We start from the raw sequence: 12354 nt of genomic DNA on the forward strand, positions 1-12354 counted from the left end.
ATGGATCACTTATCAAAGGTAGAGGGAGTGGTGCAGGAATTTACATACCAAAATTAGGAATCAGCATCTCCTCCCCTCTTGGCAATAACACCTCCGTTTTTCAGGCAGAAATCTGCGCCATCATTGTGTGTTGTCGAACACTGATGGAAAATAAAATTATGGGAAAAGATATTAAAATCTTTTCTGACAGTCAGGCTAGTCTTAGGACATTACAAAAAGATTTGTCAACCTCACGACTGGTGGAGGAAACTATAGATCTTATCAATAGGATCTCTTTCAGGTTTGAGAACAAGGTAACCCTTATTTGGATACCTGCACATAAAGGACACCAGGGCAATGAAAAGGCGGATGGCCTAGCCAAAGAAGGTTCTAATACTGTGTTTGTTGGGCCACAACCAGTATTACCCCACTCTATGAGCACAGCGAAAGAGAGTATCAATAACTGGGGCATGAAACAATTCTTAAGGGAGTGGAATTTATCCCCCGGACACAGGCAATCGAAAGAGTTTGTTAAGGCGATCAAACCAGCAGAATTGAAATGGCTATTCTCTATCTCAAGGAAGTGAATTAGGAGGCTGATAGGTATTCTGACGGGCCACTGCCCACTGAGAAGACACCTCTTCGTAATGGGTATCCTACCAGATCCCTTTTGCCGCTTCTGCGAAATAAAAGAAGAAACGGCAAAGCACTACCTCTCAGAATGTGATAGGTATTCTAGGTCTAGATTTGAAATCTTTGAAGGAGAGGACATCACCAAATCACTCCCCGAGATAAAATGGTCCAAAATCTTGGGGTTTGTGAACAAGTCCAAGAGGTTTATGCAGGACACGTGAGCCGACCAAGTCCCGGACCTTTTAGGGATGGGGTACGAGTCTACCCAGGCATTTAACCCCTCGGGTCTTGGTTGCCCACCCTGCATAATATATATAGAAAACTGCAATGTCCATACTTGGAGTGCTACACAAATGAAATTTGGGTAAATTTTGTCTCAGAATTTTACCAATTTTTACTTTTATTATCATGTTTATTATGTTTTTCTTTTTATTGTACATATTCAAATTATTATACGAAATTTTTCAAAATGAAAACTGTGTCACTGGCTAGGCTCATTCGAACCCACGATCTTCTAATAAATACTCCGATGCTCTGCAAATTAATTGAACTACTGTGATTTCGATCAACCACGGTTCGAATACAGCCAGTGACAAAAATTTTTCCTTTCAAAAAATTGTGTATAATAATTTGATTTATCTTAAAATATCTTAGAATATGCAGTTATGTATGTTTTTTATGGAACACTTGGTTCATTAATAATTCTAAGATTTTGTGATTGTTTTTGTATGGTATGACTAGTAAACAATCTTTTAAAGCTTAGATTACTTACAATCGAATTTATACCCATGTCAAAAGCATTGACTTTTGTTCTTTCTTGACTATTTGTTTATATTTATGTTTTAAGTAAATCTTCTTATTAGATTAGGAAAAATTATGTAAAAACAAAATGTTTTCAGACGTTTTTTAATAATTACCTGTATGCAACAAAAGATGAAGAATTTGATGAGAATTTATATTTTGACATATGCAACGCTTTACCCAACTCGAGATGTGAAATAATACAAAATTTCAACCTCTTCATTCATCAAATACTTCCTACTTGTAAGTCAGGAATGGACGCTACATAAATTACTTGTTATAAATTAATCTGTATTTACTAACCATCTTCATAGTAATTATACTTAAGGTGCCAATTAATAGAAAGTTAATTTTCATAAAAATGTTTCCAGTTTATGATAGACGAATTGAAAAAATGAAAATTTTATGCACACTATTGAAATGTTTTCCTGAAAAGAACAGTATGAACAAAGAAGACACAGGATTTATATTTGCTATGCTTATTAGTCAAGATAATTGGAGTAAAGTAAGTCCTTTTTAAGCTCCCAATGTTTTATTCTTTATTTAATTAACGATTGCTACTATTGATTTTTCCCTGTGACATTTCCATTGTAGGATACTGTTCATTTTATCCTAACGAGTTTGCACTTGTTGAAAGGAAACAGTTTTTATCACTCTTTGTTTAACTCACAATTAAAACATATTTTTAATCAAATGACTGAATGGTTGGAAGCTGAGAAGATTTTTAATAGACAAATTGCAGGTTAGTTGGATTTTTATTGACAAATTATGATACTGGGATTTATCACCTTGCATATTGTTTTTATTACTTTATTGTACTTGTCTCTATTTATTTTACCTATTTTACTTTCATTATATATTTTGACTACAATTTAAATTGATAGAAAACTGCTAGTAATATCACTTACACTTCACGATGAGCAATATGTAAAAATGTTGAAGAAGGTTGGTCCTTGATTTAAAGGTAATTGACTATTCACATCTATGGATCACTAATCTGGTGGAACAAAGCTCAATAAAAAGTAGCTACCCAAACATTAGGCAGCATACAAAGACTAGCAAACCTATGTATCACAGGGGCAATGAGAACATCCCTACAAACGCATTAGAAACTTTGCTAAACCTACCTCCACTGGAAATATTCATACAAGGAGAGGCTAGGAAAAGCTCACTTGAGCTCCAGAAACAATTAAATTGGAAAGGAACTAAACATTTCGGCCATACAACCATAATCAACATACAACCATAATGATCCCAGAAACAATCTTCATAACTTCCTATAAAGTCTCAACAGACTATAAAGAAGAGGAAGAACACAGGAGAGCATCAGATACATTGATATGGTAGACAGATGGCTCCAAAACAAACAAAGGAACCGGATCAGGCGTTTTCTGTACAAGCCCAAAATATGAGCAATCAAACTCATTAGGGAAGTACACTTCGGTCTTTCAAGTGGAAATACATGCCATCAATGCTTGTGCCCTGGAAAATCTTAAAAGAGGTTACACTGTCAAAAAAATCCTCATAAGATCAGACAGCCAAGCAGCTATTAAAACATTAGCATGTAAAAGAATCACATCAAAATTACTCAGTGGCATCCAAAATCTCCAAAACCTGGGGTGTTTTGTAGATGCCGGCAGGAGAAAGTATTGGATATCTACCCTCCAAGTCCAGCGCTACCAGGGATAGTTGCCGGCTGTTGCATAAAGATTTGATGGATAAAAAATAGTTTAATAATTCGTTTGATAATTAAATTTATTAATTCACAATTTATGACATAAATACGGAAATTAAAATCTGGCCAGAAACAAAACAAAGTTAATGAATAGATAGAAATATAAATATAGAGAGAGATAAGTTAATACAAAAAATGGCAATGTTGAATAAAAAGAATAAGGACGTTCGTACGTCTTGTTGACTCACGACAGTGAAGATCAAATGATAAATTTATGCTCATCTTGATTGGAGTCTGGGAGCCACTTGCCGGACGAAGTCAAAGATGCGTGCGTTCGTACCCGTCGGAAACCAGAGAGCGACTGACTGAAGAAAGCTGCTGTACGTTCGTGCGTACAGGTTGAAACCCAGGGAGCGACTGGCTGAAGACAGATGTACGTTCATACGTACAGGTCAAAAACCAGGCAGTGACTCGCTCTTTTTACGACGTCTTGCTGAAAATTGACCTGCTTCTCCCTCCAGCGTCTTGATCCTTACAAATTTTTCGTGTTCACAATTCTTCAAAATGATAAATTTAAAATAACAAATGACAATTTCCCAACCAACCATTAATAAATAAAAATGTTTACATTGGTGTAAACATGGGGAAACACAACAACCTGATGATATCTTGGGTGCCAGGGCACAGGGGAATTCTGGGTAACGAGAAAGCAGACAGACTGGCCAGAGGAGGATCTGCAAGGCCATATATAGGCCCTGAACCTATTCTTGGGATAACAAAAACAAATGTAGAATCCTCCATCGCAGAATGGATCCAAGCAAAACAAAAGGAGAAGTGGATAAACTCTAGGTGCTAGACATAGTAAACTTATGATCAAACAACCCTCACCGAGACTGGCAAAAGCACTGCTGCAATTGGAGAGGGCCAAACTCAGAGGAGTGGTAGGACTACTAACCGGTCACTGGTATCTGAGAAAACATCTACACAACATGGGTATATACAGCGATGATCCCATTTGCATATGGATAATGAGGAGGAGGAAACAGCCACTCATATCATCTTCGAATGCGAAGCAACAGCTCAATGGAGATTTAACCTAACGTACGGAAAAGACTTAGAGAATCAAATTGCAGCAGCGACAGTCAATGACCTGATACTTCTAAGAAGAAGGATTGAGTCTATTGACTGAACTAAGGAACTAGGAAGGTGCAATAAGCCAGAAGGCTGCAGTGCCTGGGGAATACAAACCCCGCTTCCTAGTAACCTTTTCCACCATACCATACCATACTATACTATTCACAAATATTTGATGGGATTTGAGGATGTGGTCCAATGAATGCTGTATGTTGAAACTATGTTAAGCTTTCGGTATTTTATTTCACCTTCTTCAGGGCTAGATTCTCAGTCAAGATTGAAAATGATTTTCTTTTATCAATATGTATTTTGTAACATGTAACTTTTTATCTCTTTTTACCACTTTTTACTTTTTTTTCTCTTATGTTTTTTTATCCTAAATATGGTGTTTTTTAATAAATAACTAAATATCACTTTTTACAAATTAATATCACAGATAAAATCAGAAATATAACATAAACAAAGAGGACTCATAGACAAGGAGTCTACATTTCTGATTTTATCTGTGATATTAATTTGTAAAAAGTGATATTTAGTTATTTATTAAAAAAATGTTATATTTCTCAACATTATATCTCCTAAAAAAGGGTTGGGGATGTTGGATATTTGGTGTATTACACCAGTAGCGGGATATTTTGTGCAGCCTCATGCCAGTGCTGACATGCGCCTTCATCTAAAGCAAACCCAATTCTTCTCGTACCTTGGACCCTAATTTGCTCAATTAATTGTCTGTGATTTTTATGATTTTCAATTGACATAATTGTTATTATGCTGTCCTTATAAATAAACAATTATTTTTTTACTCGCATTTGCCATGCTAGCAGTTCTGGGTCCCAACAAAGCACATGGCTTTTTAACCTTTTTGGGACTTGTAACGAGTTCTCTTTTATGGGTTAAAATAATAATGGGTTAAACACGTGCCAGCTCCCCCCCCCCACTCTCAGGAGGGTGTCGGTCAAGCCAGGACATCCGACCAAAAGAACATGCTTGTCAAAACAAATCTATATCTTTGACATTTATTATATGCAAATAACAATATTGTTACTGTTATTATATTAATAGTTTCTTTCCTGCAGTTATTGGCCAGGAACACCTGAGCGGTTGGGATGAGTACCAAGAGTGGAATTCATGGTACGGTCTGGTTTCCCAGATGTGGTAGAACGTTGTTACAATGTGTAACAATGTCGGAGAATTTGACGGGAACCGTCGACCAGACAGATTCAGTTATGTCTGTCCAAATCAAAATTACAACCACCCCCACCTCCACTCAGTCTATAACTGCGCCTACAGCAATAAGTTGTAGATGCCTCCCATTTGTGTGATTATCCAAACAGTTCCAAAAACATGAGTTTAAAAATGAAACCTGGATCTGAAGATATACATATGTTAGACAAGTTCCCAGATTTGATGATGATGATTTGGGATCTGGGAATTTGTGTCCGCCACAATGGATTACAAACAGCAGTAAAACAAGAAAAAAAAAACAAGAAGTGTACATACGCTTGTTTACGTTGCGCTAAATAAATCAGTAATCAGTGTTTATCTTGTTAATATGTTTTAAAATATATAATGAATAATTTTTGAGAAAAATAAATTTTCAATTAAATGCAACATTGTTTTTGTCTTTCCATTTACTTACTTCTGTTAAAAACTATAATATCTGTGGAAAGTACTGCCAAATTATGAACATGAAATTTGATCAGTCTCAAACTTGTAACTATTTGCACTACAATCTTAAATGGATTAGCTTGTTGTTTTGTTACATTGCTAGATTCTTACAAGTAGTTTTATTTAATTTTCTAGATTCCTGGACGTTATTCATCAAGGACAACTTTAAAAAATTCAACACACATATTTTTGGAAACACCCGGTGGTTCACGCAAATGGAAAGAATAGTTAACAGTCCTAATGAAAATATTAAATTTTCATTGAAAGCGCAATGTGCCCAACAGTACTTCAAGTGCCTTCTAAAACAGGATAATGACGATCAGTTGCTGGCAAGTTAATTTCTTCATTTTTAAGTTAACATGAATAATTGTCCTTATTTATATATTCTTATATTTTACACTGAACATATTTCAGTTCGATGATTTTGACAAGTAATTGTGATTTTTCAGCGTTATTATAAAATGTTTCTTAAAGAATTTGAAAACAAACAAGTTCCTTTGAGACTATTCTCAGTTCACTTTTTAAAATTATTCATACCTTGGAAGTACGACACGATTCCACCTGAGGATCAAGTTATTTTTAATGACATGTTGATTAACCATTTGTATTGGAGGTAAATAAACTTATTAAGTACTTTGCAATAGGAAAGAATCTGAACCACCATTTTTACAGATTTTTTTCATTACTGATTTCTAATAAACATACTATCTAGGTTTGGATCTGATGAGTACTCGTTCCCTCTTGGTGACTATTTGGAACTTATGTCATTATTCTTTTTGAAATGTCGAAACTCATTTCATGCAAACTCATTCTTCTACAAAAATATACTTTTTCAAACGATTATGTTATATCCAAAATCTGATTGCAAAGAAGAGCTTGGAAATAATATTATTGCATCTCTTTACATTTTTGACCAACTGTCAGGAAACATCGATAGTATAGGTTTGTTCATTTGTAATCAATCATAAGGGAGTAGGATTCTGTTTAAAAATTGGCTTGTATATAAATCATTCATTTTTAGTACACGGATGTATAATCAAACAGTGTTCTCACAAATGGGTTGGCAATTATGAACAGGAGAAGAAGAAAATTCAGTTTAATACTTATCATCAATATGTTTCTTTCTGGATACATATTATGTGTTTTCAATGCGAAAACACTACAATAGGTAAAACATTTTTGTTTTGTTTTTACTGTTAAAGCAAAAGAAATTATGGTAGTTCATTGTGCCCTTGTTGCAGAAATTCCTCAAAAAGATAGGGACATTTTTTGTCAAAAATTATTGTCATCGTTTATAAAATTGCTTGAACAAGGATTCGAAATGAGTTTAGAATCAGACTTTACGAAGAGTCGAAATGTAAGTAAGAATTGCTTCTATTTATTAAATTCTTCTACAATTTATTAATGTTTAATATACAATTCAGAATTGTTATAGAATATTTTGAATTGTTGAATTTTATGTTTTTATCTTGCACATAATTTTTACATTTATTTGATAGAGATAAAAGGTGAGGTGTAATTTTGAGAATGTTGACTATCATATTAGGCTTTTATAGAAAAATGACAAATTTAAAAATAACTTGTTCCACTATAAACTATAGAACTATGAAAATCCTAGTCACATAGGAACCTAATATAGCTATTAAAAAGTAATATTTTTCATTCAGACTATATATTTTAGTAATAGTAGTAGTAATATTTTTCATGCAGATTATTTATGAGTGAAAAAGTGGTTGTTACATCTACTTTAATCATAATTGGCATCAGGATGTATTGATGTACTATGTGAACATCACTAATTACGATTTATTGGTATTTCATTATCTTAATATTCTTATTTAAATTATCTTTTGCATAAAAAGTAGTACACCCTCATACTAGCCTAACCTTAGCCTAACTCTGCCCTAACACTAACATTACCATAATGCTAACTCTAACCTAACCCAACTTTATCTGTAACCTAACCCAGCTTAACCAAACACTAACTCTAAACTTAACCTAACCTAACTTTTTCCCTAACCTTAACACTAACTTTAAACATAACATTAACTAAAACCCTAACACTAACTCTAACCTACTCCTTTCCTTAACCTTAACACTAACTCAACTCTAACCTAACCTAACTCGTTCGTATCCCTAACACTGACTTTAACCTTAAGCTTAGCCAACACTAACTTTAACCTTTTAAAAACTTTCAACTTTTAAAAAACCTAACCCATTCCTAACACTAACTGGAATCATAACACTAACCCTAACTAATTAACTTAACTTGTTCCTAACCTTAGCGCTAATTTTAACATAACAGTAACTAAACCCTAGAGCCTCTAACCTAACCTAACTTGTCCTTATCCCTAACACTAACTTTAACTCTAACCTTGACCGAACTCTAACACTACCTAACCCTGAACTAACCACGGAATGGATAATGGAATGGTAACAGAATAAACAAGTGTATTTATGTCAAAAAATATCTCACAAAAATGCTAGCTGTAAAGATTATTCTGTTTCAACACACTGGGGTAATGCATAAAATACACGTTGTAAGCGGTACTGTAATCCCCTCATAACGGAAGTGTAGACATGGTGAAACAAAATTTCAGACTGGATGAGTGGTCCATTCTCTCCCAAAAAAAGATGAAAGAAATCACATCCATGTAGCCAGGAAATAATTATGTTTTATAATATATAACAAGGAAAATAATTTCATCATAATAGAAAATAATAGCAAAAATTCACTATTTTAAAACTATAAAATCACTTATAGTGGTAGCTCAGTAGTTCAATAGTACTGTGTTGGTTCATACCGATTGGAATTTTCAGATGTGACTTGAATTCACTTTCTCTTTAATGTATAAAAGTTGTAAAAATTATAAATATGCAATGTTTCAGAGTCAAGAATTCACTGAAAGCACAATTATTTCAACTTACAATGTAAATGTAACCATTTTTGAAAATTTTTCTGTGTTATTCTGCTGTGTTGTCAATGAAATTTGTGAAAAAATACCAGTTCCTGTGATTGCTGATTTGTTTAACAAAGTGACTAGCATGTCAAGGAGAAATCCTGACATCTATGGTTTATATGCCATTACGGCGACTTGTTTAAACATTATGAAGAAACACAGCTATATATTAGTAAGTTGAATTTTTGCAAGTATTATGAATACAACTTTTTCAATGAAACATTGAGGACGAACAATTGCAAATTTTCAGAATTTTGAATTAAGTAATGACTTGTTTAATATAAACCAAATTACATTTGAGTATTTTAACCATTTATTCCAAAACGGAAAAACATTTGATGAGAAGTTGTTAGAGACACTAGAGACAATTATCTCAATTCCTGTGAAGTTAGTGCCATATTTTTCCCCTGAATTGCTTATATTTTTCAAGGTGAGTTTTTTTTTCAACAACCTTATAAACAAATACTTTATATTCTTATATGTCTCTCTTTGCTTTTAGAATATTTTTTACAATCATTTCTATGGTTCGGAACCAGTTTACAAAAGTTTAAATGCTATACATTCATGGATTACAATTCTTGGACTAGGACAACTGGAAAATTTTCTTAGAGACCTCATACCTTCTTTTAGAAAATTTATATTCCAACTTGAAAGTGGTAAGTAAATAGGAATAAGATTTGTTTGACATGCTAAATAAATTATGAATTACATATTATGGATACTTTTGGAATTTCCAATTGAGGTCTGACAGGCGATGCAATTTGGTCGTTTCCAATCATTTTGGTCTACCTATCCTCACAGCTTTTGGGCTGACATTCCACTGAAGATAACAAGACAACAGAAACACTTCTGACAGACCGAAACAGTGATGATTGGTGGACAAAAAAATTAAATAAAGTTAATACAAATGTATAGTGTGTAATAATGATGGTTGATTATTTCACTAGTTAGTTGATTAAAAATAGGACATTAACTTAAATTGTTTTTAAAATCATTTAGTTGTTGCGTGGTAGGCAAAACAACTAATCACATAATGATTTTCACCGTTGTATATTTTAATTACAGATGTTGATGATAAAATATTTAAGCATACGTCCAATTCTTATAATTGTATCATTAAGCTTTTGGCCTTATTTCCACAAAACCTGTGCTGCCACTTGTTTGATCAAGATCCATTGGCAGAAGTTCAATCTTCATACCGGCTGAGTTTACATGTGCCATCAAAAAAACTTATGGGACTATCCTTCCAAATAGGTAATTATTTGCAGGATCTAGCTCTACTTTTATTGAGTTTTGTTCTTAAACTGAAATAAAATTCACACACATTTTTTCTCTCCTTCATGGAAAAACTTTAAGTCATGGAAATAAAACCTAACCCATTCCTAACATAACCTAACCCAACCCTAACTCTGTCCCTTAACCTAACCAAACCAATGGTGTGAAAATAGTCATGCAACAACTTGTGTATCCAGCCCAAAAACATCTTGATCTATTTTCTATTTCAGATTGCATTATACCACGTGTCATATTACTTGTGAGTGAAACTGCCAATGGAAAACTAAAGCAATCCTCTTGTGAGCTACTTCATTCACTTTGTGTATTCTGTTTAGGCACAAGTGAGGCAGAACTAACTTTTGCATGCACTGTTATTTATACTAATTTACAATGAAATTTTAGGTTCACAGTTGGATCTGTTACACAGTACAAATTTTAAAATCTTACTCAACAGTATAATTGAGACCATGATTTCAACTTCATATCGCTCTGACGGAGTAGTTTACGAAATGTTCAAATGCTTGCTTTTTGAAATCTGCCATCTCTTTGCGACAAGGCTTCATTATTATAGTAATTTTGCAAGCTCTTTTATTGACATTATACTGGTATGTTATTTTAAATTGGTTACTCACATAAAGTTAACTTACGTTTAACAAAATGAATTGGGAACTAACAAATGCTACCACCGTTTTTAATGAAAGTTTCGTGCTACTAGGTCAAAAAAAAAAAAAATAGCGTTCTTGCTAATGTGACCTAGGAGCCAAAGTAATTGATTATATATCATTTGATTCATTTTTTTATGTAGGATAAAAAACAATAAGCAAGATTGTATTAAAACAGATAAGATATATAAAAAGTTACACAAATGTAAAGACGCTTTCACTCTTAATAAACTAGGTAAAAAAATCCAGATTCATTTTAAGCACTCTTTAAAGCCATTAAATATGAATTTTCACAGCAATAAAACTATAAACATTTTTGTGCTTGATTCACCAGAGGCAGTTGTTTTTCTTGCTTTTGTCCAGTGTGCCACATAAAAATTCATATCATCTCTTCATTTTATTCATTCATCTCTCGATTTTATTCAAATTCAATATTATTACAACCAATGAAAAGCTGAATGTTTTTACTTTCAGCTCATGGCAACAACGTTTAGCTTTTAAGTTTTCAAATGTTTTATTTTATATCTTTGGTTTTAATTTATTCAGAAGCCAAATTTATGCCATTACGTGTAGTTTATTAGCTTCTAGACTCCGGTGAAACGTTTTATCACAGGTAGAGATGTTTCAAAGTTTACAATTTGAAACAACAAGAACAATTTGAGCAAACAATTTTTTTGTACGTTCCCTAATATTAGTATTTTGGTGTTTTTTGGGGTGCAGAAAATACAAATCAACTTCGTTTCTTGCTTAAAAAAAGGATACAACAGTGTTTTATGTTTGTTAAACGTTTCCCAATATTTTCTCATTTCCAGAGAGGACTGTCGAATGAAGTCACTTCAGGTGCAAAGAAGTTAAGCATGAAGTGCATGAACGAATTTATCACCTGGACATCAAAAAGTGAAAACAATGATATCATTCTTAATAACAGTCGAGAACTTGTAACAAAACAAATTTGCTATTATTTCCTTCATGGCTGTACAAACAGAAGGAGGGGTTAGTATTTTCATTAAGTTTGTCAATTTTTCATTTATATTAATGCTTTCATCTTCACAAACACAGGCATAGACACAAAAGAACAGTTTAATTTTAAATGTACTGAAATTCGAGGGGAATGTAGTGGCCAAGTGGTTCGGGTGTTACAATACAATACAATACCTTATGTGTAGAGATTAGTGACCGTTAATAGATAGTTACTCAGATATCGTGAGATGTGGTGGGGGGGGGCGACCGCATCTCACGATATCTGAATAACAATACCCAATACTTTATTAGAATTGATACAAACAAAAAAATAGAACTACTGATATAAAGTATAATAAGCATAGCTAATAGCTGTCTGCTGAGTTTTTTACTGCATAAATATTAAAACAAAAAATTCGAAGAGAAAATTAACATATAGCAGGTGTATAAATCATAATAGATGGAAATATGAGAAAAAAGAAGAAAACAAAAAGAATTAAATAAGAACGAATTACCTTTTGAGAATTGATAGAGTACTAAAAAATAAAGCAGTAAAAGTAAAAGTATATTTTTACATATAGGGACAATTAGTGCATATCTGAAAGCC

At 33.1% G+C, this 12354-nt stretch overlaps 1 protein-coding gene across 7 annotated transcripts in view; it reads left to right on the forward strand.

The window, feature by feature from the left end:
* Positions 1-12354, forward strand: part of LOC106666628 (DNA-dependent protein kinase catalytic subunit-like) — a 57206-nt gene that overhangs the window by 3552 nt on the left and 41300 nt on the right. For all 7 annotated transcript variants that reach the window (XR_002910144.1, XR_002910145.1, XM_014393950.2 and 4 more), the window contains exons 3-17: positions 1512-1656; positions 1785-1918; positions 2008-2155; positions 6026-6219; positions 6340-6503; positions 6603-6832; positions 6912-7058; positions 7132-7247; positions 8780-9022; positions 9101-9280; positions 9350-9506; positions 9916-10104; positions 10356-10466; positions 10528-10730; positions 11600-11780. Coding sequence is in view for 5 of the 7 variants with exons in the window: in XM_014393950.2 (XP_014249436.2) it covers positions 1512-1656; positions 1785-1918; positions 2008-2155; positions 6026-6219; positions 6340-6503; positions 6603-6832; positions 6912-7058; positions 7132-7247; positions 8780-9022; positions 9101-9280; positions 9350-9506; positions 9916-10104; positions 10356-10466; positions 10528-10730; positions 11600-11780 (2542 nt within the window). In the remaining 2 variants the exon portion in view is untranslated. The remainder of the gene's footprint in view (positions 1-1511; positions 1657-1784; positions 1919-2007; positions 2156-6025; positions 6220-6339; positions 6504-6602; positions 6833-6911; positions 7059-7131; positions 7248-8779; positions 9023-9100; positions 9281-9349; positions 9507-9915; positions 10105-10355; positions 10467-10527; positions 10731-11599; positions 11781-12354) is intronic.

This window comes from Cimex lectularius, unplaced genomic scaffold (genome assembly GCF_000648675.2).
Source record: "Cimex lectularius strain Harlan isolate CLEC.00 unplaced genomic scaffold, Clec_2.1 scaffold117, whole genome shotgun sequence".
NCBI lineage: Eukaryota > Metazoa > Arthropoda > Insecta > Hemiptera > Cimicidae > Cimex > Cimex lectularius.